General features: G+C 34.9%; 2 protein-coding genes across 2 annotated transcripts in view; one reads left to right on the top strand and one right to left on the bottom strand.

Moving 5' to 3' along the window:
* KCND2 (potassium voltage-gated channel subfamily D member 2) overlaps positions 1 to 27,137 on the bottom strand; it is a gene marked incomplete at both ends in the record, with an annotated part of 495,857 nt that overhangs the window by 355,687 nt on the left and 113,033 nt on the right. The gene's annotated exons all lie outside the window — the stretch shown is intronic.
* Positions 8,042 to 8,362, top strand: LOC307058214 (COX assembly mitochondrial protein homolog; the record flags this gene model as incomplete). The annotated part of the gene is made up of 1 exon (XM_079711652.1): positions 8,042 to 8,362. One exon carries the CDS (start codon positions 8,042 to 8,044, stop codon positions 8,360 to 8,362), a length of 321 nt encoding a protein of 106 aa, XP_079567778.1.

The following is a 27,137-nucleotide window of genomic DNA, read 5'->3' as shown; positions in this document are numbered from 1 at the left end:
CAATATAAACTGAAACAAGAAGGCGATTCTATAATTTTACTTTTAAAAAGAAATACAGGAAAATGTTGCTGTGTCAGTGCAGAGGTATTTCATCTACGCTGGCTCTGCATTAGGCCTAGGAATGTGTATCTATTTGTGCTGTACAAAGATTCTGAACGATGCAACATTTCAGAGAAGCACCCTTACACACAATCACCAAAATATGGGAATTCAGCAATTTTGTTTGACTGACTCTCCAGGAAGCAGCATAAGAATGCTCCTACCTTTGACTCCAATACTCACTGTTTTAGTTTCCTATTGCCGCTGTAACAAATTACCAAACCCTAGTGGCTTAACACAACACAAATTTATCATCTTACACTTTTGGAGGTCAGAAATCTGAAATGGGTCTCACGGGGCTACTTTCCTTCCTGGGGCTCTAGAAGAGAAACCATTTTCTTTCACTTTCCAGGTTCTACAGGCTTCCCCTATTCCTTGGACCACGTCCCACTTCTAGCATCAAAACCAGCGATGATCTGAGCCCTTCTCAGGATGACGTCCCTCTGGTTCTTACTCTTCTGCCTCACTCTTCCCTCTGTAGGGAGCCTTGGTCCAACAGGACAATACAGACAATCTACTTATCTTAAGGTCAGCCCTTTGCCATGTAACATAACATTTTGATAGATTCTGAGGATTAGAATGTAGGCATCTTTGTGGGAGACCATTACTATTGCTACCACATTCACTAAAAAAAGCATTTTACAAATAAGTAGATACAGCTTACTAAGCTGTATTAGTCACAGAATCAAGCTTTGGCATTTGAAATGGAAGAATTACATCAGACATTTAAAAAAAGATAGCAAGCAAAACCTTGAGGTTTTAAAAGAATTTCATGATCTTGTAGAAAACTCATTTCTTAATACAGTCTAACTTCTGGAATGTTCACAAAACAAATGTAATTTAGGAATGAAGGATTCTCAGGATAACATGACGTTATCAAATAGTTATTCATTTTATTACTGCCATAACATTAAGCATGGGATTTCTAATTTTATTAACCTTTTGATATGTCACAAAAATCCTGCCCACACTCCAGCTCTCCACCCCTAAAAATGTAATTCTCTTTAAAAAACTACAGAAGTTAAAAATACTCCTCCTTCCTACATTGGGAGTAAAATCAAAGCAAGTGCTATAGAGGACAGGGTGAATACTGCAGTCTTGTAGATGATCCTTCACACTGGTGATGAGGAACTCTGAGATGACATTTGAAAGATACTGACAAACTCAGGATCATTGATATCAATAATAGAGTTGATAGTTTCCTACAGAATGAAACTACCCCTTGGAAGAAGTATGCTTTAGCCTTTGATTCACTTATTAATTTAGTAGTCATTTAGTAGAAGGGGTGCAGGAAATCACCTAACTGCCTCACACATTAGGAGAAGAAATAAAAATGTCATAAAGGTAGATCAATAATGCATTTTTCCAGGAAACCAAGAGATTTCCATCATATCCATTCTATAGTGACAATTTCCCTTTAAATTATCACAAACCCTGATGAACATAATGATGCCTCTAAATAGAAAAAAAAAAACATACTCGATTTTTTCTTTTTAAGACATCAAGGAAATAAATAGTGCATTTAAAAATGCTTACATCCTATAATAACAAAATAATGAGGACTACAATTAACACTTTAGCACTTAATAGGGATTTCCTTTATCCACAATACCTAAGTTATTCTAGAAAACAAATACAAAAAACCAAGCAAATGTATCTTCTCTAAGGTACAAGAAGTTCATGAATTTAAATAACTATTTAAAGCTACAGAATAGGAGAGGCTATATGGTATGGATAATTGTCAGCTGAGTTGCATGAAAAATAAGGAGTGTGAGATGTGTGTTATTGAAAACAAATGCCATATATCTTACCTATCCTTTTATCTATCTATCTATCTATCTATTCTCTCTCTCTATCTCTCCATCTATCTACTTACCTATCTATCTATCTGTCCCTCAAATGCATTTTGAGGTCCTGGAAGGCTGAGAACATGTCTGTATTTCTTACATCTCATACAGTGCCCAGCAGTAACTTGGTCTTTGTAGGCAACATTGTTTTTGCTTACTGCAGTCTGCAGTACTGAATACTGACATTATCAGATATAGTAAAGTGATTAAATGACAAAGAGCTCTAATATAAATTTTTAAATTGCCAATCCATTGTTATCTAAGTTAAGTATATTCTATATTTCAAGTAATGTTTCCCAATTTTATTTATCACACTGATCTAATTAAACACCATTGGCCCAGAGTAGCGAGTACTGACTGGTTCCCTAACTCAATTGTAATATCATGGGAAGGTTTAGCACTTCATTAAAAGTATAACCTCATCCGCTGCTAGCTCAATCATCTAATAATTTAAAATATGTAGATTGTGTAAGTAAACAATATAAAAAGATAATCTGTATAAAATTTTAAAAATTGCAGGTACATTTTAAGTCCACGGGAACATAAAAAAATTCTGGAATTTATTTATCAAAGTGTCCCCTGCTAAGCAACAAAATGAAGCATCTTTGGATGGTAATGAAAAATTTCACTCTCAGGTACAGTAGTATGTGATAATGATAACCTTAAAATAGCAACCAGCTTGCAATAACTGAAGAAAGAAACTACTGTGCCATTAATTCACATAACGTAACTGATTTGATATTGCCTTTTCCAATCTCTCTCACAGCTTAAGACAAAATACCATGTTCCAATTGAGAAAAAAATATTTATTAAAAAAAACTTTCAGTACATAGAAAAGAAGCATTCATGGTTCTCAAAAGCTGGACTATACTAGGTTGTAAGATTACTACACTGTTCCTTGCTTTCTGTGTTCCTTGCTTTCTGTGTTTTAGTCAGCATCCATTTTGTGGGAAAGGGATGAACGGGGAAGCTTCCTTAATTTAGATCCTTTCATCTGAAGATTTCAAAAGCTTTGCTGATGGCTATTATTTACAGTCGCTGAATAAATGGGAGCACTGAGCCAATGGGAGGCTATAACTATTCTGTAAATGAATTACAAAGCAGTAGAATCCTGTTAAAACAAGTCGGAATGTAAAATGTCTTAGGCGTCCTGCTCAATTGTGAACTCAGCTTCCATTTTTCTAAGCAACTTTCTCCATTTTAGAACTTTATTCTGACATTTTAAGATTAATAATGACCTTGCTCACTTGTTCACACAGAGTCATTGGCCCCTGATTGCTTTTAGAAATGTAAGCCAGCTAACGTGCCACCTATGTGCGTATGCATGAAAAAGTGGGTGGGGAGAGGGTGTATGACATTATGACATGCAATTTGAATGTGCTTTAGGATATAAATTGTGCAGAGGAAATAAAAGGAGAGAAAAATAAGTCTTTAGACTGAAAATTGATGGAAAAGGAATGGAGGAAATTACTATTAAGTTTAGAGGGTTAGAATACCTTAATAAACAAGTCTACGACAAAGTAATTTTGGACAGGAGGCTACTAAGAGACATATGAGGAGAGGAGTTGTGTGCAAGAGGCAGAAATGTGTGGGGCTAAAGATGGGGGAGGCAGAAAGATATGACCCCTAATAAATACAATAAAAATTTTTCATTAATGAAATATCTATGAAGGCTTTTTACAGTCATGGCTCCCACACCAGGCCAGTCATCTGAACCACCTAAAGAATGCTCATAAATCAATTCCCATCATGTGCTCCCCGGAGATACTGATTTATTAGATCTGGCTTAGAGTCCAAGAATTTGACCAATATTTTTCAAAGATTCTGGGGAATCTGAAAGTATAAACACGTTAGGTGATCTAACCTTCCACTATGACCAATACCTAAGAAGCATATCCAACTCTGGGAGCAGCAGATACTTTGCTAGTTCCCATCAACTAACATTGAGAAACTTAAAATAGGAACTGAGGAAGGATGGGTTTGTCCAGGTATCTGAAGTCACACTCAGAGTTTTCTGGTGTCAGTATGCTTGCATGATCTGTATCTTGAGATGCTCTTCTGTTACCTGGCCTAGATTTTTTCTCCCTGCTTATTTCTTGGACAGTGACCCCAATGCAGCCCAACTGGAAGACTAGACTTTATTTGGATCCTGAGGCTGTCCTGCAATCTGCCCACATTGTCAAGTTTGTCTTTAGCTTTACCTTCTATTCATGCAAACCTCACAAATCTAACAGACACAGAATCAGGGGAAGTTTGAGCAAAGCCTTTCACCAGTGTTCCCCATGAGCCCCTCAGGACTTTTCTTACACTGTTCAGTCCTCACTCACTCTGACCCTCTCAATTCAGGATCAGTGAACAACAACCCAATGATTTTGTGGAAGTTTACCTGCATCAAGAAGAGTTCTTAATCACACGAATGATATTCTATCAATGTTTTTAAAGAGTAATCTTTGCTCCTGAAGCAGAAACACTGGTGGCCTTGTTAAGATGCATGTTCTCAGGCTGCATAACCTATGGAATTAGAATCCATGTGTGCAGAAGTTACCAATTTACATTTTAAAACTAAATTTGCAGGTAATTTTTCTGCACATTAAAGTTTGAAAATTGTTGGAAAACAGAGATCATTTAATTAATTAGATAATTATTTACTTTGTTAATTGATTCCATAAACAACAATTTATTGCCTTCCACGTGCCAGGTACTAGATAGGCTCTGGGAGTGTAAAGATGGTTTGAAAAGAAAGTAATGCCTTCCAGTGTGGAAGACAGACAAGTCAATAGATGATGGAAATAGAGCGTGATTGGTGCTGTGATAAATAAGCACAGGGCCGTCTAAACATGTGGAAGGTTTAGATGTTTTGGAACGTGGTTGTCTGACAGCTGTGCACTATGATCACATGAGTTTGCTTTAATGGGGTGCCAGTTGTTTTCTGTCTACTTTATACACTTAAAAAATCACAAAATGTTTCTTTAAAATTTTTCCAACGAGACCACAGTGGTTTTCCTTATTGTACAGCCCTTTTGCATTTAGATATTTTTAAATGGCATCATTGTTGATATAGAAAATTGTGTTCAGGTGTAACTTTTAAAAAATCAAAACAGAAGAGCCACATTAATACAAACAAAATGCTTTGACCTCTATTTTTGCTGCTACTCAGTGAGGTGATTATAATGTTTTGAGATAATATAACTGAGTTGTTAGTGTTTCATAGCCTTCCTGAAATTTTAATTTACATAATTAGTTTGGGATAAATTACTTACCAGAAAAATACATACAGAAATTATTATGTGAAGAATGACAGTATCAAAACCAAATCTGAACTATCTGTACATTATTTGTTACTAGGTTTTTCCAGATGGTTGAGTTACATGAGGTTTTAGAAAATATGGGACATTTTAATACAATACTTCCAACACTATATAAAGATTTAAGGTTTTATATCATATCACATAAGTGACAGGACATCTAATATTTATTTTTTAAAGAGTAAAAGTAAAAGCCAAGTTTTTTCAAGTGCAAGAAGCCCATGATCAAACTTTTCTTTCTCTAATGCAATGTAAGCACCATGAATACACAACAGACTCTGCCCACAGAATCCACTTTGTTGTCAGGGAGACAATATGGTGTGACAAGTGCTCTGATAGGTGCCACTGAACCAGATATACTGTGACAATATTAAATATTGTGTTGTATACAAAATATTTAAATTTTGTGCCTCACCTGTGTAGAATGTATGATAGCCACCACTAAAGGGAATACAAGATGAATAAAGCCCTAATATCTAGTAAACTGGATGAGACGAAGACATATACACTATAATCTCAGTAAAAGTAAGGTAGATCTCAAGAGGAGGTACAAGCAAAGAGCTCAGAAAAGGGTGAGATTGACTTTAGATGGGGTGATAAATGAAGGCTTCATAGAGGGGAGAGAACTGAGATGAGCCTCAGCATGGCTATCTAACAAATGTAAGAATAATAACAACAGTGTTCATTATTGCTATCACTTATTGAATGCCTTCTATTGACCAGCCACTCAACTAAGTGCTGGGCTAATAAGTTCTTATGAATAGCCCATATTTGAACTAGATGTTACTCTCTTCATTTTACAAATGAAGAAACTGCAGTTATTAGAGTGTAAGCAATTCTGCCTAGGTCACGCAGCATTATTGAAGAGCCTGGATGCCAACCCAGGTATCTCTGACTTAAACCCATGTATTTTATGCCACACTGCCCTGCAACCCTGTCCTAACAACTGGACCTAAATACAAAGAAAATCTGTGAAAAAATAAAAGGGTATTCAGATAGATCAGTGGTCTTCAGCTATTTGGTGTTATAATCTACTAAAAGGAACTGATGAAAAACATGGAGTCTCTCCCTAGAAAAGTACCTATTAAACATATCGACTTACAATTTTTTAAAGTTTTCCGCTTGAATCTGAGATGAGAATCTGATGAAGACTATGGATCTTTATGTCTCCAAACTGTTGCCCATAAATTCAGTGCATTCACTGGCCCTCTCATGTCTCTGGGATCCCTGTACCTCAGGATTGGGATCTCAGGAGAGGATGGTACCCTAGAACACAGGTAGTAGAATGGTAAAGGAGCCTATTCTGTAATAAGGTTTCTTTGCAACCTCAGATCTGTACTTCTTCCCTTCTATTCAACCAACACATCCAGTAGGTACGACAATCTAGCTTCTCTCCATTGCCACCACCGCTAAGACATGGACTCTATCAGGTGGCCTATTCTAACAGTTTCCTCATTATTTTCTTACTACAAGTTTCTCCTCCACTCTGGTCTATTCTCTGCACTGCTTTATGATATTTTTCTTATATGAACAGTTTGTCACTCTCTTATTTAAAAACCTCTTTTGCTAGTACAAATAACAAAAGTAAAAAATCAACAAATGGGACAATATCAAATTCAAAAGCTTCTACATGGCAAAAAAAAAAAAGTCAACAAAATGAAACAGCAGCCTATAGAATGGGAAATAATTTTGCAAACCATATTTTGAATAAGGGGTTAATCTCCAAAATATATAAAGAATTAACATATATGAATAACAAAAAACCCAAACAAAATCTGATATTAACATGGGCAGACGAACTAATTAGACATTTTTCCAGAGAGAACATCGAAATGGCCAACAGGTACATGAAAAAAATGTTCAACCTCACTAATCATCACGGAAATGCAAATCAAAACTAGAGTGAGATATCACCTCACACCTATTAGGACGGCTATTATCAAAAAGACAAACAGATGCCGGTGAGGATGTGGTGAAAAGGGAACCCTTATACACTGTTGGTAGGAATGTAAATTAGTCCAACCACTAGGAAAAACTATATGGAGGTTCCTCAAATATTAAAAATGTATCTACCATATGATCCAGCAATTCCATTTCTGGGTAAAAATCCAAAGGAAATGAAAACAGGATTTTGACGAGATATATGCATACCCATATTTATTGCAGCATTATTCACAACAGTCAAGATATGGAAACAACCCAAATGCCCACCAATGGATAAATGGCTAAAAAAGATGTGGTACATATATACACAATTGAATACTATTCAGCCATGAGAAAGGAAGATATCCTGCCATTTATGACAAGGATGGACCTTGAGCACATTGTGCTAAACAAGGTAAGTCAGACAGAGAAAGACAAATACTGTACAATATCACTTATATGTAGAATCTAAAAAAGTCTAATCTGTACAAAAGAGAGTAAAATGATGGTTACCAGGGACGGGGGGGGGTGGGGGAATTAGATTGATGGTGTTTAAGGGTACAAACTTGTAACTTGCAGTAAATAATAAGCCATAGGGATCTAATGCACAGTATAAGAAACATAGTCAATAGTACTGTATTATAATAATGTAATGTGATAAATATTGCCTCAGTGGCAATCATACTACAATACACAAATGTATCAAAGTAAAAAAACCTATTTCGCTTGCTTTTTACACTAATTATGGAACTTCTTATCAAGGTATGGACCACTCAGTATTCCACAATGTGGGCCCAAATCGTATTTCTCTTTCATTTAAAAACCAACCAGACCTGTGTGGGCCACTGCCACCTCCCGGGCGCGGACATGGCGCTCGACCCCGCAGAGCCGCATCTCAGACGAGTCGAAAGAGATGCTTTGATCCCTAAAATAATGAGAGAAAAGGCCCGAGAGAGATGTTCTGAACAAGTTCAAGATTTCACTAAATGTTGCAAGGACTCTGGAATCCTTGTGGTAGTAAGATGCCAGAAAGAAAATTCTGCATTGAAAGAATGTCTAACTGCTTACTATAATGATCCAGCCTTTCATGAAGAATGCAAAATGGAATACCTGAAGGAAAGGAAGGAATTCAGAAAAACTGGAATTCCTACCAAGAAAAGGCTGAGGAAGCTTCCCACAAGCATGTAGGCAAATATTCAAATGATACTCAGGAACGCCAATGTTCATGGAAATCACAGTCACCTGAAATGATGGACTCAAGGAAGTGTGTTTGCTTTATCCTTAATAATGGAAATAATTTTATCTGAAATAAAGATTTTTTTAAACTTAAAAAAAATTAAAAAATAAAAAATAAAAATCAACCAAACAAATACCTATTCATTATTTGAACTATATACATTTGTTTGTGCTTACTTTTCTTATTTTTTCCTTTACTTTTCAATAAACTCTACTTATACTATTAGAGCTAGCTCAAGTAGCTTCTCTGTGAAGCCTCTACTAACTTCCCCACCCACCCACTCACTCACTCACAGGACACTTTGTTCAGGAATCTCTTGCAGCCATGTTTTACAGTAATGGATCTATTTTATGTAAGTATACTCTGCAGAGGTGTAAGGCTAAGGTCACAGCCCACTGATCTTTGTATCCCAGTCATCCAGCACAGTGCCTGGAATATAGTGTGTGTTCAGTAAATAATATTTTATATACAAAAGTGAATGAAAGGTGAATGAATGAATAATCATTGAATAGAAGTTTCATATTATATCCAGGATAGTTCTCAATGTACATTTTTTTCTCGTTTGCTTTTACAAAATTTATTAGTGTTACTGTCAATTATCACTTCTACTAGGACAATGTCATTATTTTGTTGTTAAAGGGAATTGCACACACATACACACATGCATGCACACACACACACACACACATTTATCCCAGTACTGCTGCTATGCATTCAGAAAATGGCCAATTTTACAACCAGCTGGTTGACATATAATTACTTATATCTGGCAGGCAAAAGAGCAATATATATATATATATATATATATATATATATATGTATATATATATATATGCGTGTGTGTATATATATATGTGTGTGTGTGTGTATATATATATATATATATATATATATATAGTTCAAGCTCTTGGAAGCAGTGACTCAGTTTTTAGAAAGTTGTTCACCATAAATAATTGTATTTAATCATTTAACTCTAATCTTGTTTAGTACAGCAATGTTTTTAAACAGATAAAACCTTGAGATATCTGAAATTTCTAACATGATAATATAGAAGAATATTTAATCATATGGGGAAATGTTAATTACATATTGTTAAGTGAACAATGAGTTACAAAACAGTATAGATACTAGGATGAAAGACACTTGAGTAAAATATACATTGTGAAGTCTAGGAAGACATTTAAGAGAAAACAACACTGGAAAACAAATTTATTATTTTCCCAAGCACTAGCTGTAGAATCATGTGTTTGTGTGTGTGTGTGTATAAAACTTTAATAAAAACATGCCCCACGTGCCACAAAATGATTACAGATGTATGATAAATGCTAATTTTTATGAGAGCCCCCAGGGAACTTTAAATTATTAGTAAAAATACAATTATACCACTTTATTCCTTCATTCTTTTCATTTATTCCTTCAGTAGCCTATGGATGAGAGTCTAATAGGTGTCAATACTGTGCTAAATTCGTAATGACCAAAATGTTTTACTACCCTCATGAATCCCAAGTTCTAGCTACTAAGCAGTGCCTAAGAAAATAACCATATGTATTTATAAGATATTATGAAAATTTATGGAGGTAAGAGGGGAAAGGGTTAGAAAATTGAGATGAATTGGACTTTAAAGTTTGAATTAGGCTGAGTTGATGGAAAAGAAAACCAGTGTCCCAAAAGAAGTGGCAAGAGAAGAGGCACTGGAGGTTCAAAGGAAGTTTTGGGTGGGAAAAGTGGAGCGTCCTCTGTGTCTGGTTTTGTATTGACCCTAAGAACTACAGGAGATAACTCTGGAAAAGAAAAATGGGCAAAAGTGAACAAAACACACACTAATGGATTTTTATTTCATCCTATATAATAAAGAGCTAGAGAATATTTTCGTTTGTTAGTTTGTTTACCGCAGAATGTTTTTATTTGTTGTTTGCTTATGCAGTAGGTAGGTAGGTAGAAGGCAGGTAGGCTCTTTGCCTGGCTGCTTGGCTGGTTGGTTGGTGATTTTAGTAGAGAAGTAAAACAATCAGAAATTTAAGAGAGATGACCAACAGCAATAAAGATGAACTGACCAAAACCACCATGATAATCACTATGAACATCAATTAAATACTTAGGTAATAATGTTTATTTTTCTTTGCCTGTTTGGAATATACTGAGGACTTTGGGTGTCATATCAATTGTCATGATTACTTGAACACGCTATTAAGATATTCTCTGCATGTGTCTTTTACTGCCAATAAATTTTCCCTTTGCAAACAAAAGTTTTCAAACTCAGTTTATAATGATACAGCTGCCTCTAATATTGAAATCAGTTATTATTTTATCCTTAATGACATTTCTCCAACTTCAAAGCGTTTTTTTAATGATTGAATCTATATGTCTTTTTTCTGTTTCTATTTTTCTATAAACCACCTTAGTTTGTTCATATCGAGTTAAACAACAACAAACAAAAAAAAGAAGCAATAGGGCTTCCCTGGTGGTGCAGTGGCTGGGAGTCCGCCTGCCGATGCAGGGGACACGGGTTCATGCCCCGGTCCGGGAAGATCCCACATGCCGCAGAGCGGCTAGGCCCGTGAGCCATGGCCGCTGAGCCTGCGCATCCGAAGCCTGTGCTCCGCAACGGGAGAGGCCACAACAGTGAGAGGCCCGCGTAGTGCAAAAAAAAAAAAAAAAGAAGAAGCAATAGCTACAGAGCACTTTATACTTATTTGAAACCCTTACACATACAAATTACCAGGACATTATGATTATTTAAGTAAATCCATCGAACAGAAATGCTAAAACTATAACCTGAATATGTTCATTCCATTGCTTTTCATTAGATTTTGGTCTCAGTCACCAAGTAAATAGATTAACCAAAGTTATGATTTAGTTGTTAAATAGCAAAATTTAAAGAAAATGAGGAGCACTGTTCAACTGAGCAAATGTCGAAACTATTTATATTTCTACAATTGACAGCTTTAAAGTCCATGACTTGGCAGGACAATGATACAAGAAAAAGAAACACATCCTTTAGAATTTCTAAATTTTTATTCTGTATTGTAGTTGTAGTCAAAAGACCTTATATATAACAGTGGAATAAGGGAAAGCAGTACCAACTACTGATTGGATAAGTGGAGAACCTGTTCAAAATATGTAGTCATACATGCCAGGTACTTTACTAATATTCATGGATATGTTTTGAATCTTATTAAAATGATATTTTCTACTTTGGTGAACTAGCTTCATGAAAAAACTCCAAATTTAACTTGAATTTTGCTACTTTTAGCTGTTAAAATAGGCACTTTTATATTGGCTGCTACATAATCTCTCTCAACCAAGTGAAGAGTTAAGGTAATACCTCATAATTTATTCTATGGAGAATGAAATGTGTGCATAGATACAGGGCCTTCATTCCTAGGAACATGTAGATAGACTAAGAAAGAAAATCAGATAAGCAATGCAGGAACAACTCAGAAAGATTAACTTAAGGAAAATGGAAAATAATTAAATGTGGAGAGCTTGGCTTTCCAAAGCCTAGAGGGACATGCTAAATACTGACAAAATACAACAGTAAAGTCATATAGCAAGACAGGTCATTTGGTAAAATAACAACAATAACAAAACCCCATTCATGTCTGATCTGTTTTATACTATGGTCACGGCATTCTGTGGCGTGTCAGAGATGAATCTGAAAGGTTCTTGCCCTTGCCATTGAATCTCCCTATGACTAATGGCTCACATTTGTTAAACATACAGAAATTATTAGAGTTATACTAAGACACACATACACATATGCACACACAAAAGCTAAATTAAACTCAGGAATACTGAACGCTTACCTTCTAGTTAACTGAGGTGCCTGGAAGTCACACTGTTTCCTGATGTTAATAAGAACTCACAAATAATCATCAATGCAGCCAGTTAAAAATACAAACTCAGGGCTTCCCTGGTGGCGCAGTGGTTGAGAGTCCACCTGCCAACGCAGGGGACGCGGGTTCGTGCCCCGATCCGGGAAGATCCCACATGCCGCGGAGCGGCTGGGCCCGTGAGCCATGGCCACTGAGCCTGCGCGTCCGGAGCCTGTGCTCCGCAATGGGAGAGGCCACAACAGTGAGAGGCCCGCGTACCACAAAAAAAAAAAAAAAAAAATACAAACTGTGAAAAATATAATTTCAAGTTAGGTGACTAATGTTCTATTGAATATATAATAGTATAGATAATATAATAAAGTCTTATTATTAATGTTAAAATATAACTATTATAGCCATCCCAAAGAATAAATCATTTGGAGTTGTTCCAGGCTAAGTCAGCAGAGTGTCATGGACATTTAACATAAAAAAACACTTCTTGACCCTGAGGATATAAATCAGAAAACTATTAGCTGAGGCACACCAGTTGATTCTGCGAAGCTCTACACACAGCCTCACATAATGTCCTCAACAATAAGGAGGAAAACTAATTGATCTTATAATTAATTTGACCAACACGGAATGTACATTTAGGTCAAAGAGTGAATATTGGGTTTGACATTGACCAACTTAGCTATCTACATGGATCAAATTAAACAAGTAATTGCCGGCATGTGGCCAGGTCAGACTATGGACTTGTACCTATTAATCTGACTATATTTGGAAGTTCAGCTATTAATTTGGGTAATCTATTTACCTCAGTGTATGGCTGAACTTCTGGGATTTGCTCTGTTGGAAGTTGTAAGTGAACATAAAGGGTAGCCCCAAGTAAAATAGGCAATTTACATACACAGAAAGTACAAAATTTTGTGTAACTGTGGTTAGGGAGGAAAAAAATGCAATTTCTATGTCACTGGAAAAATTACTTATTCAATACTCCAAGCCAATGTTAACGTTCCTATCTTGAAAATTAAATAAGAAGTCAAAGAACTGGAGCCGCTTTACTAGTTAACATTTACTTATATTGAGTTATATTGAGTTTGAAATTAAATACTAGAATAGTTACTGGAAACTGTCTCAAATACGTTTACTATGGACAATGTAAAACTGTAACTAAAGAATGTGGAATAATCTTTTAGAGTTCACCATATGTTGAAGATTTAAAAAAAAAAAAAACAAAGTCAAATTCTTTGCAGAAATAATGTCACCTCCATTGATATGTGAAACTAGAAAATCTTCAGAAATAAACTCCCGCATAGCTAAGCATCAAGTATATAAAGGTTAGAGGAGTTATAAGTAAGAGAGTTTCAATAATAAGGAATCTAAACTTAGCATCATTAATTTGAATGGCATAGAACAGCATGTTTCTGACAATCAAGTAGCCAAAGAACAATCTGCTTCTTTGCAGATAAAGCTAAAAGAAACTACTTCTCTTCTCATTCAGCCAAAGGCAGGTAAAAGCAACTTTTATCTTAAGACATATATGAACATTTCATTTGATTTAGATGGTTTAAGTGGTGACTTGCAGCAGGAAGAGCTAACAGATAGTCACTAGAAGTCCCTTCCATTCCTGGTTATTTTTCCTCCTATAAATTCATTATAGCACATAGTTAGAAAGATTATTTATGCCCTAAAATAGAATATATTATCTACCTATATTAATTTATTACACATCTCTCCCTTATGAAGTCATATGTTTTTTAAAGTAGTGCGAATAGTTGCTCTCCTTCCAAAAATTTCACCATTTGAGATTTATGGTGATTAGAGAATTTTATATCTTTGGATTACTAAACACAACAGAATTGCAAGAAATTTCTAAGAATACATTTCAAGCATTAAAAATAGAAAGGAATGCGCCTATTCACCATGTTGCCTGATGGCTTTATCTGGAGACGTTTCAATGAGGTGCTGAGGAAATCATCACATGAAAAAATTTTTAAGTAACCTAAGCACCAAAACAAAGTAATCGGCCTGAAATTTCTGAATCTTAAATCTTCACAAATTTCCATAATCAAACATCATAGAATATATGGTGTTTAAACAAACTATACGTTAGCAAGGTTATATTGATATATGATAAAGAGGAAAGAAAGTACATCAAATATTGCAAACATCACATAAAACTTCTGAACAGTACACGTGTGCATTTCACCTGCTTAAAGAGATGTGAGAAGTCAATGTATTTCTTTGATACTAAGAAATTTCTCTCTGTGAAGGTATCTAAGATTAAGAGTTAAAGAATTTTGAATGATTTTTCAGTGCTTATTAGGTAAAAGTAACTAATATTCACAGTCTCTCTCTGAGCCTGGTACTATGCTAGGTAATTAACATATTGGTATCTGATTTATTTCTCCCAAATCTGATAGTTGTGTACTCTTATCCCTATTTTTTATATATATTTATCTTAAGGCTCAAAGAAATTAAATATTTTTCAAGATCACATAGTAAATTCCATTAGATTGGAAATGAACTCAAAGTCCATTAATTCAAAAAGTCTGGGTATTTTGGACAATTCAGAAAACAAAAGAAAAGAAATTGAGGCTATCAAACTTTACCCTATTAACTTTCATTTTTCATATTGAGTATCAAACATCTCCATTACAGTGTTTGGAGGAAAAAAGTGAAAGCAACATAGTATGTTAATAAATATGAATTTTATGTGATAAATAATATTTGCTCTAAATATGTATTCTTACCACTGAAATTCATATAGGAGAGGGAAGCCAGATTGGTAAATAGTTTAGGATTAATAAAATATCTCTGAATTCTATGATATTTGTATTCATCAATTTTAATATCCTATATACAGTAGTTATGTTAAATGACAACATCAGCTCTGTGCCTGTGAACTAACTAATTGTAACATAAACATTATAAGAGGAAGAATGGTGCTTATGACAGTTCTGATGGAGCAATTCTAGAATAGCAAAAAAATCACCCCAGTAAGGAGGTCATTTTCAAAGTCATTAACATCAACTTTGTTGTGATAAATATCTTTCTACATAAAATAGCCTGGAGAACAAATTAGATATAAGGACAAAATTACTCATAATATTCACATAATAAATCTGGAAACTATTAATAGGTCTAACTTTGAAAAGATATTCTCTTTCAAAACATTCTAAACATTTTAAAAACCAGGTTTTTTGATAATTGATATTTTGGATATTTGATATTTGAATGAATGGAGAAGAAAGGGCAACATCATCCACTTCTAATCTACATAAATTTTAAATGTGAATTATCCAGGGAATGATGAATGACATATAAGTTTCATATGTATCTATTACTGAACAAGTAAAAAATTAGGAACAAAGAGGTATTTATTGATACACAAAGTGAAGAAGACTAAAACTCATAACTATCTTTTGATTACTCAAATTATCTTACTTAAATTATCTTTTGATTACTACATTATTTAATACTGTATCTTAAACATAAAAATACTTTAATATAACTTTTGAGGGGAACTATGTAGCTTAGAGATTAAATTGAACCCCATCCAGTTCTACTTTGCAGGAACTGTGTGACCTTAGCTCAATTATCTAAGCTCTCAAAGACTCAGTTTTTGTTATCTGTAAAACAGGAATAATAACTGTATCTTTCTCGTGAGGTTACCATGAGGATTAAATTAGATAAAATATACAAGTGCCAACCATATAACATAAACCATACCACTAGCAAGTGGTAAGTTCCCCTTAAGTGATAGAAATTATCATCATTGTGATCAGAATCATCATCACAAAATGTATCCCTATAAACAAGGAATATGTCATTTTTTAAAACTCTGTCATGCATTTTTATATTTTCATTAGTAGGTAGTGAAACATCTTATATTTATGAAATCAAATCAAAGAAAAGTAATACAAAAAGTATTTGGTTTGGGGGGAGGGATAAATTGTGAGGCTGAGATTGACATATACACACTACTATATATAAAATAGATAACTAATAAGGACCTACTGTATAGCATAGGGAACTCTACTCAATACTCTGTAATGGCTTCTAGGGAAAAGAATCTAAAAAAGAGTGGATATATGTATATGTATCACTGATTCACTTTGCTGCACACCTGAAACTAACACAACATTGTAAATCAATTATACTCCAATCAAAAAAAAAGAAAGTATTTGGTTTGAGATATTGCTAATGTGCTCACTTTTCCCTCATTAATTAATGTAATCTTAAAGACTGTAATAGGAAATAATAATTTCCATCCATTTAATCAATAAGGACCATGAACATGAATTTATAATGAGATTAAAAAGTCCAAACCAGCTCTCTCTCCTTAATAGCTGACCAAAGGAATTTCTCCTGACTCCACTTCTTGAACTGAAACTTGAGAAATGCCAAGGGCTCCATATAAAGGTTTCAACAGCCCAGAAGAGGTTTGTTTCTATACTGCACAACCGTATAAATATAAATCTATGTTAAACATTCCTTACGCTTATAATTGTCATAAGCCTAAAATAACTAAAATGCTACAATTTAAACACAACAGAACATAAAACCAATACAAATCAGGTTAATTCTAAATTACATTAACAAGTTAATGTGAAGGATGATTTTTAAATTTAATAATTTTTAGCACATAGCAAGTTAAGTAACTACTTCATGGACCTTTTGAATTCACTAAGCCCATCCTATTGAACATGCTATGTGAAAATCATTCTCCCCTCACTTTCCCTACTGGACAATGTAAATTCATCTTTCTACTGTATGGATTAAGGTCATTTGACCTCTCTTTAATGAAAATGTATTATTTATGTATTGTCTACTTCTATCTTTTCTCAGTAGCCCTAGACAATTAAATAGAACAACATAGAAGCAAAATGTTTGTACATAAAAATTCTAAAGCGAAGAGTAAAATCTAGCAGCAGAATATATATATTCAACAAGAAAGAGGCTTATATTAATTTATTTTAGATTATCAGCAAAGAGATATCACTCATTCTAAAACAGAATTATTGTAGAGAACACTCACATGTCTGAGAATATGCTCATGGAAGCCCATGTAAACATCTTTGCTTTAGTCCATCTGGATTGATTTCTATGGCAGAACCTTCACTGGGGTGGTTTTTGCGCTCAGTCAGCTCCCAAGGATTTAAAATTTGCCAACTATCCTTTTATTTCCAAACTTCCTGGCTTGGCAATTTAATTCTGGTTCCCTTTTCACCCCCTCCCTAAAACTACAAACAGGTTTTACCCCCCACCCCATCACATCCCTCTCTTACCCCAGTCTGAGTCAGAAACCCAGGCCTCTGCCTTGCTGAGAAAAGAGGACTTAAGCACATACTCATTCATTCATTCAGCACATACTTATTGGGCACCTACTCTGCACACTAATACCCCATGTTGGCACTGGGGAGAGGGCGATGGATTATGCGGATGACATTAAGCCAAAATATTTCTTGCTAAACTCTCATTTGTATCAGCAGGTATATTTCACTGATCATAGAGAACTCTACACAGCTGAATTTAAAAGTTGGCTTTTATTCAATTCTATAAAAATACTTTTCCTGGGGGTAGGGGTTAATTTCTACATCACCATAAAGTTTTCTACTTTACCAATAATTTGAAGTAGATACCAGATGCTTTAAACTTCTATTTTTCCCAGAAATAATTAGTAAACACTTAAACAATAACCCATTCAATTAAAACAATTAAATATATCAAAACTTTAAGAATATAAACACATTTACAATAATCTAGTTCTATGGAAAACAGGCAACGGCCAGTTAACACAAATATATCAGAATTTTAGCCTAAGAATCTCATATGCTTTCTTTGATTATATAAATGTATGCTGATGACTGTTATTCAGCTGTCATGATGGCCAAAAGACATTGCAAAATTCTCACTAGTGACAGTAATAATAATATTTGTAAAAATAATAATGTATCATCACCAGCATCCTATTAAGAAAGGATAGGCACTGTTGGAGGAGGTTTATTTTTGTACCATAAAATTAAAACAAATAGAGTTGCACTGCTTACTGAAAAAATAAATCCTCAACTGTTAATGGATAAAAGTTAAAAGAGAATATTCATTTAGTCCAACCTTCTGGTGATCAAGGTTTCCCTATCTTTGTCATTCACAAAAGGACATTTTGAAGAATTATATTCCTAATCAGTTTATAAAACACAATTGGGATTTCATGCTGCTTTCTTAATAGCTTGAATAATGAGAAGACCCAGGGGAGAGGGGTATAGATATAAGGAGTACCATGTGCTTAGAAATTTAGAGCAAAGGTCCCCATTTGGCTTATGCAGTGACACATACACAAAAATAAGCCACTCAAATGTAAAAATGATTAAAAAATAAAAACTCTTCATTAAATTGTCCATTAGAAAAGAAAACAATCATAATTTTTAGCATTTGTGGCAATTTTCCCAAGTCACCATCTTTACTTCCTTTAAGAGACAAAATAAAGTTACATAAACTTCAATTAATCCCAAAATTCTTTGACAATAACTTGGAGAATCTCACAAATAACATGGAATTTTAAGTAAATATCCATGTATATTTATTCAATGTGTCACTCAATTATTCATATAACAAATATTTACTGAGATTCTGCTATGTGGCAGACACTGTTTTAGCAGCTGGGAATCTAGCAGTAATCAAAATAGAATAAAAGTCTGTACTTTCAAGGAGCTTACATTCTAGTGGCAGAAGGGAGATGGCGAACAAGACAACAAATAAAGTATACAGTAAATTAGACAGTGACAAGTGCCCAGAAGAAAAATAAAGCAAGTGGTGATGGACATGGTGATTTAGTTTAGTTAGAATGACCTCCCTGGAAAAATTACATTGAATAAAGAACTGAAGTTGATAAGGACAGAAGCATCCTTTAATTACTGTCATACTTTGATTGTAGATACTTATGAAAATATTAAGTAGAATATAATTCCTCAATATTTTCCCCTCAATTTCCTTCAAGGAAATTTCTGAAAAGTAGCTTCAATAACGAGCAATGTTAAGACAGTGTTAAGAATGCTAAGACACTTCTTTATGAGGAGGTAAGAATGACCAGATGTTTCATTCAACAGTGAAATTTCTGGAAATGTCAGCATTTGTCAGTAGAATATAAATGTAAATGGTTTGTATTACTTAGGTTAAAAAAAAACTAAAAAAGGAAGACAGGATCCCATAAAGATTTCTGAATTCCTAAATATAAAAAAAAAAGGGATGCCTTAATTCTAACTCTTTTGCCTTTTTAAGAAGTATTGCTAACTGATTACCAAGGAATATTTGGAACTGTATTTACTCTTTCTATTTGGGCCCTTTGCATGGAACTGTTCGGGGCCATCTCCTGTGGTTTCCAGCTAGCCCTGAAATACCTGGAGACATCCTCGGTAACCCTGTGCTCTAAAGAGTTACTGAGAAGGGAGAGGCAAGAAGGTAGCAAACGCCAGAGGAGAAAGGTGTTGGCAAGAGAAACTAATCACCTGTGATACATCAATTACACATGATCATATAAAACAGATCTCACAGATGGATGTGGAACAAACATAAAAATAAATACATTTAACTCTTGAGAAATATTTCTATATCCTGAACCATTCTAGTGTCCTCTTCCAAGTTGAAATCTGAGTGCAACGACTCCTGACGTAAACAATGTACAAATGCTTCTGACTTTGTCTGTCAAACCTACATTTTAATGGCTGTGTCATTCTGAAAGACTCCTGGGGCTAGACAAAAAAAACATAAAGGAAAGGCTTGCACTGAATTCTCAGGATCAATACAAAGCAGTGTCAAACCAAAAATAATGTGTGCTCTGTCTTGGAATACAAAGAAGGTTAGATGGAATCAGCATCATCAGGTGGTCACTGCACTCATTTCCAGGTGAGACCGAAAATAACTATGTGCTAGAATGAAAATAGCTCAATGCAGAACGACTGGAAACCAGTGCATAGGCCAACTGAGCTATAATTGTAAAGAAAAGGAGAAACATATGAAAATACTGGTATAGGACTGATGAAACTGTATATATTAAGAACGCTTTTCTTTCCTCAAAACCTTTAATGTTGTCTTTGGCTAGGCATGGCTCACAGTTCAGCTATTTCTAGAACAGTAAAGAGTCTACAAATGAAAACATCATATCCCTTGGAACTGTGCATTTTTTTCCTGTTTGAATTATTGGCTTTGATAGCAGTTTTTTACTGACTAAGAATTTGGAAGAATTGAGTAGTCTTTTTTCTATGCCAAATTAGAAGTTAAATGTGCCCCTTTTCAGTATTCATCTATTTGCTAATTCTCCTTACATTGGGGTAGGTAAATATGACTGGTGACAACGTGGATGTTTTTGCAAAATTCATCCATTCAACTAATATTTACTAAGCACCTACTTTTATTGGCCAGACATGGATCTAGGCATGGGATATTCAGAGATACACAGGGAATTCCTGCATTCAAAAAACTCATCCTTACAAAATGGCAGGATCCATGCTTTAAGTGAAGTTATGTACAAATATCTTTGTTTACACAAAGGGAAGAATAAACAGTCTGCGAAGTTATGAAAGACTGCTAGTTTTCACTAAATACTCATTCTTTCTTCTATAAGGATAGAGTTTGGTTAGGCATAAGGTCCCCTTGCTCAAGACTACACTACCAGCCTTCTCTGCAGCTAGGTATGGCCATGTGATTAAGTTCTGACCACTTGAATGTGAGTGGCAGTGATATGAACCAGTTCTGAATTTTGCTCTCAAAATATCTGGGAGTGTTATTTTTAAGCAAAGATTCATTTCGCCTGCTACCTATATCGTGCCTAACATCTTCCAGGCAGGAAAATCAAAGTCCTAAAAAGATTTTGTATGCCCGTGTAAAAGAGATTTAGATCAAGTCATCTAGTGGACAGTTTCAAGTGGTATGTAGTATTCTGCATACCTCAACCAGCCCACCCACCGCATGAGTGCACCATCCTGGACATGGCTCCTTCAGCCCCCAGTGGAGATGCCCCAGGTGACGCAGCATGGCATAAACCAGTTGTAACTGTTGAATCCTGCCCAGATAGCAGATCCATGAACAAAAAGAATGACTGTTGTTGTTCTGAGCTATGAAGTTTTGGGGATGGTTCATTATGCAGCAATAGATAACTGACACACATGTCCAATTTCAAAAAAAATAGTTCCACAAAAATTCACTGTAAAACTACAGAGCATGTTATTCAGGCCTAGGAGTATCAGATGCACACTGAAATTATGCATCATGGATGGAGGGAAAGGGAGCCATTTGTGCTGATGGAGCTAGCAGTAACTAATACTGTAGCACTTTTTAAATATTTACTTTGTTGACAGTCTTTTGCTTCCTGTTAATATATTCATAAAAGTTATCAATAGACATATAACTGAGAAGACAGAATGCAATACAGATGGTTCCCGACTTCTGATGGTTTAACTTACGAGTTTTCAACTTTATGACAGTGTAAAAGCAATTAGGTAGAAACCATACTTCGAATTTTGAATTTTGATCTTTTCCCAGGCTAGCAATATCTGGTATGATACTCTTGTGATGCTGGGCAGCAGCAGTGAGCCGCAGCTCCCAGTCGATCATGAGGATAAACAACTGATATAACCATTCTGTACCCAGACAACCCTTCTGTTTTTCACTTTCAGTACAGCATTCAATAAATTACATGACCTATTCAACACTTTATTCTGAAATAAGCTTTGTGTTAGATGATTTTGTCCAACTGTAGTCTAACGTAAGCATTCGAGCACTATTTTTTTTTTTTTTTTTTTTTTTTTTTTTGCAGTACGCGGGCCCCTCACTGTTGTGGCCTCTCCCGTTGCGGAGCACAGGCTCCGGACGCGCAGGCTCAGAGGCCATGGCTCATGGGCCCAGCTGCTCCGTGGCATGTGGGATCCTCCCAGACCGGGGCACGAACCCGCGTCCCCTGCATCGGCAGGCGGACTCTCAACCACTGCGCCACCAGGGAAGCCCGTGTTCAAGCCCTTTTAAGGTAGGCTAGGCTATGATGTTCAGGCGGTTAGGTGTACTAAATGCATTTTCAACTTATATTTTCAACTTACAAAGAAAGATGATCTAAAATGTAATTGAAGAGTAATCCTTGGAAAGCCTCCATAGAATTTTTTTAGTAAATACCCCCGAAGTCTTCACAATACTACAATATAATTCAATTTGACTATTGCTTAGCTGCTACTTTTTAGTTATATGAAAGTTAGGATGAATGATAACTACACTTACGGTGATCATTTTGAAATGTATACAAATATCAAATCACTCCTTTGTGTACGAAGAACTAACATAGTGTTGTGGGTCAAGTATACTTCAAAAACAAACAAACACACAATCTCATAGAAAAAGAGATCAGATTTGTGGTTACCAGAGGCAAGTGTGCGGGAAGGGGGAGGGGGAAGAGTGAATGAAGGTAGTTGAAAGGTACAAACTTCCAGTTATAAGATAAATAAGTACTAGGGATACAACGTACAACATGATAAATACAATGAACACTGCTGTAAGTTATATATGAAAGTTAAGAGAGTAAATCCTAAAAGTTCTCATCGCGAGGAAATATGTTTTTATTTCTTTAATTTTATATCTATATGAGATGATGAATGTTCACTAAACTACTGTGGTAATCACTTTATGATGTCTGTAAGTCAAATCATATACACCTTAAACTTATACAGTGCTGTATGTCAATTATATCTCAATAAAAGTGGAAGAAGAAAAGAGAAAAATACACTCAGGAAAGAAACTTAAGTTTGCCTGTTAATGTTAATCATTAACTCAGAGTAGCAAAAGGTAAGAAGTTAACAGGAATTATCGGAGCAGATACTTCTGTTCCAAAGTGAAATTTTAGCAACATGTAGGACTTAAAAAAAAAAAATCACCAAGTCATTATGTTTGTATTTCAGTTTTATTAACGGTAAACATTATTATTTCATTTGGGACAGAAAATGTACTATAAATATTCTAAAATGAATAAAATGCTTTCGCTGCTTGTACTCTCCCAGTAGCTTAACAAATTTACCATGTTCTTGTTCCCAGCATGGAAATTTATGCTATATAAAATTTTCATTTGCGTTCTTAAATGACCCAATCAATATCTAACCGATTAGGATTGGTCTCATATTCATTCTTTTTTTTTTTTTTTTTTTTTTTTGCTGTACGTGGGCCTCTCACTGTTGTGGCCTCTCCCATTGCGGAGCACAGGCTCCGGACGCGCAGGCTCAGCGGCCATGGCTCACGGGCCTAGCTGCTCTGCGGCATGGGGGATCTTCCCGGACCGGGGCACAAACCCGTGTCCACTGCATCGGCAGGCAGACTCTTAACCACTGCGCCACCAGGGAAACCCTCATATTCATTCTTTACACAATGAGAAGATTATCTGGGGACAGTAAAAGAAGGTTGGATATTTTTAGATTCTAAAACATTTCCCTATTTTCTTGAATTAAAATAGAAAGAAAAAATGCTTTCTCCTAGTTGGAATATGCTTCATAATCAGCTACATATTTTTTGAACTCCTTAAGGAAAAATAAAAATGTGTTCAGCATGACAAAGTTGATTGGATTCTAGACGAACTATAAAGTCAAGTAAATAAATCATATAAAACCACTGACTATACTCTTATTTCTATAAATACAAAAATTATGCATATGACTTTTGAGTTTTATCATTGTTTAGTTTTCCATTAAACCTAATAAGAAAGTACTAGTTCCCTCCTTTCTGATTCTTAAAATTTAATGGCATAGTCACATTTAAATATAAATTGTTTTTACCTACCTAAAAATACTTTCTAGCAGAAACAAAATTTAAATCTAATCAAACCTTACAATTACACATCATAGAAACCATTTAGTCATAATTTTGACATTCCTTGTTTCTTCATAATATTTGGGAATATCTTATCTCTGAGGGTAATTGAATCTTCCTCAGTTATATTTGAAATTATAAACAATACTTCTATGTATTATTCTATCCCCATTAATTTACTACTTATTTTTCCATCTAGCACTAAAAAAAGGCTTTCTTTCATCCCTCTCATTATAGCAAATTAAAAAGATAATAAAGAATTTGGCAGAATGTAGCCACAAATAAATCTGCCATAACTTATTTTCATTGTGTATCATATTATTAACAATAAAACTTGAAATCACTTCCCTTGAGCAAAAACCAATTACAGTATATAATTACCTTCATGAAATAAAAATTGTATTATGTATAATGTTTTGTTACCTGATTTCTTTAGCAATATATTCTGAAATTTTTTCATATCTTCAAACTTTCTGTGGGTAACACCTTTAAATTTTTGGTGTTTTTGACAACTCCTTAAGAAACCATTTTGTGAATTTAAAATAATCTAATTAACCCACTATTGTTGGTAAATTGTCAGTGCTCTTGAGGTAATTACATCTAAAAAAATTTTAATAATATATAAATATGCATACTTAAATTCTCCAAACCTGGTTATATACTGTAGGGTAGAATGCTGTCTCAGTTTGGATTTAGGGAAAGGACTTACCCTATTTTTCTTTGTCAGCGTTTTCTATATATTGTGGCCATGATTTGTCCCTAAAGTAGTCAATACCTATATAAAACTGAATAGTTTCCTTACAAAAATATTTAATGTGATATCATTAGTAAGTCTGTAGCTCTAAAATTTGCTCATAGCAAAACCACAAAATTTATTAAATATTTTCCATCTGATGATGAGCTCGGTTTGAAAACGTATTAATTGATTCTTTTTTTTTTTTTTCTTGGTCATTTCCCAAAGTCATACTACTTAGGAATTTGTGCTGCACCAGAAGCCACCACAGATCTTTAGCTGTCAGGCACCAATTCTCCGTCCACACACTCCCCCGACCTAGAGATCCTACACACTTCAGAACAAATACAGTCCTTTATAAACAGGAAGAGAAAAGACATAGATGAATGGACAAAGACAATGCTATCCTGCAATACACCGATTAGCCACATAATTACAGTCCCTATTGGTCCTGTTTCTAGTACTATTTTTTTTTTTTTGCGGTACGCGGGCCTCTCACTGTCGCAGCCTCTCCCGTTGAGGAGCACAGGCTCCGGACGCGCAGGCTCAGAGGCCATGGTTCACGGGCCCAGCCACTCCGCGGCATGTGGGATCTTCCTGGACCGGGGCACGAACCCGTGTCCCCTGCATCGGCAGGCAGACTTTCAACCACTGCACCACCGGGGAAGACCTCTAATACTATTAATGATGATGTTGGTAAAGCAATTCTGGTAAGGTTTTATAATATTCCCGTATAAAATACTCATGACCACTGATGACCTTTTCTTTGTGCAGTATTTCTAAAAGCTATCTACAGTTTGAACTGGCATTATGATGCTTGCCATACTTTTCTCATAAATTCATATTTTCACATAGTAGATAAATGCATTTATTGCAGATATCATATGTCATATTTCCTTCAGGAAAAAAAAGATATGTATCAGGATAGTATAGGTTATGTTGTGGGAACAAACAAACCCCAAAGCTCAGTATCTTATCATAATATCGTAACTAGCATCAATGAAAAATTTATATTTCATTGATATAAAGTTGGTATCTGCAGTACTCCAGGGCTATTGTACATGTGATACACCTAGTGATCCAGGACGGCTTGACTTTGTGCATCCCCCATCTGGACAAGAGGCTTGGGTAGTGGTGTTTCCCTGCCCCTACCCAGACGTCACACATATTTCCCCTAATTACATTTTATTGGGCAGAACATTATATAGTCTGACTAACTCAAGACATTTGGAAAGTCTACTTTCATGTGTACTCAACAGAAGGAATAAGAAACAAATCTTTTAGAAAGGTTTCTAGGCCACAGACAGAAATGGATTGTGTGTGCAGGGATTTTAAGGATGACTTCAAGAAAGGCCAATTTGAAATTCCTTTGGAAGCCACCCAAAGACTTTTGAGTGTATTTTATTTCATTGAAATAAACAACATTTAACATATCATTTTTCAAAGCAGTATAGCCAATTGGCAAGGAAGCTAGGGTCATGAAATTTAAGTTGAAATTGATTAATTGTGGCTTTAAAGTCTAACACCTGACCTAATTTTTCTGTGCCATCATTCCATCAACCAAATAACAGTAATAATAGTAATTCAGTAATCATTTCTATTTCCCTGACATATGTTATTACATATGGATGAAGGACTTCTTCCACGGCTGCATGCCAGTAACCAAAATATTATCAGTGATATTTTCAAACTTAACTGCATTACCAAGATTGGAAATTCCATGGTTCATAGAAAATACACTGTCTTGCTTTCCTGGACTATGCTGTATGTCAGAATCATCTTTCTTATTCCATTCTTAAGAAAGAGTTAACCTTGAAGAAGAAGCACATTAAACATTTCTTGTATCAAATATATGCATGGGTAGAGATCTGCCTGCTTTTAAACAACTATTAAAATTTCCTGGCCACTTATTTCCATTTTATTGTATTTTCAGTAACAAATGAGTTCTCCTCTTAAACATGCATATAAATTTCCCACATAGATTACAGAAGACATGAGCCATTTGCTACTGAGAAAAGTAATATTACAACTAAGATTTTATCACCCTTTTAATCCTTACAATAGTTCTAGTATATGATATTTCATGATATTAAAAAGTAAGAGTCAAACAAAAAAAAAGCAAATTATTCAAGGAAACTTTCTATATTTCTTGCTACATTTTTGAGATATTGGCATTTTTGAGCTGGTACTTAACAATGAGCTCTTAAAGTTATGTTGAAAGCAGAAATTATCCCAAAAGATTTATATTGCTAGGTAATGCAGTAAAAAAAAAAAATCACATTTTTGTGAACCTGCTTTGCATGTAGTTTTGTTTTATAACAATACCTATTATTTCAA

The sequence above is a fragment of the Hyperoodon ampullatus genome (assembly GCF_949752795.1).
Source record: "Hyperoodon ampullatus genome assembly, chromosome: 9".
Classification (NCBI taxonomy): domain Eukaryota; kingdom Metazoa; phylum Chordata; class Mammalia; order Artiodactyla; family Ziphiidae; genus Hyperoodon; species Hyperoodon ampullatus.
Note: the sequence above shows the minus strand (reverse complement) of the source record. Positions and strands in the feature narration are given on the sequence as shown.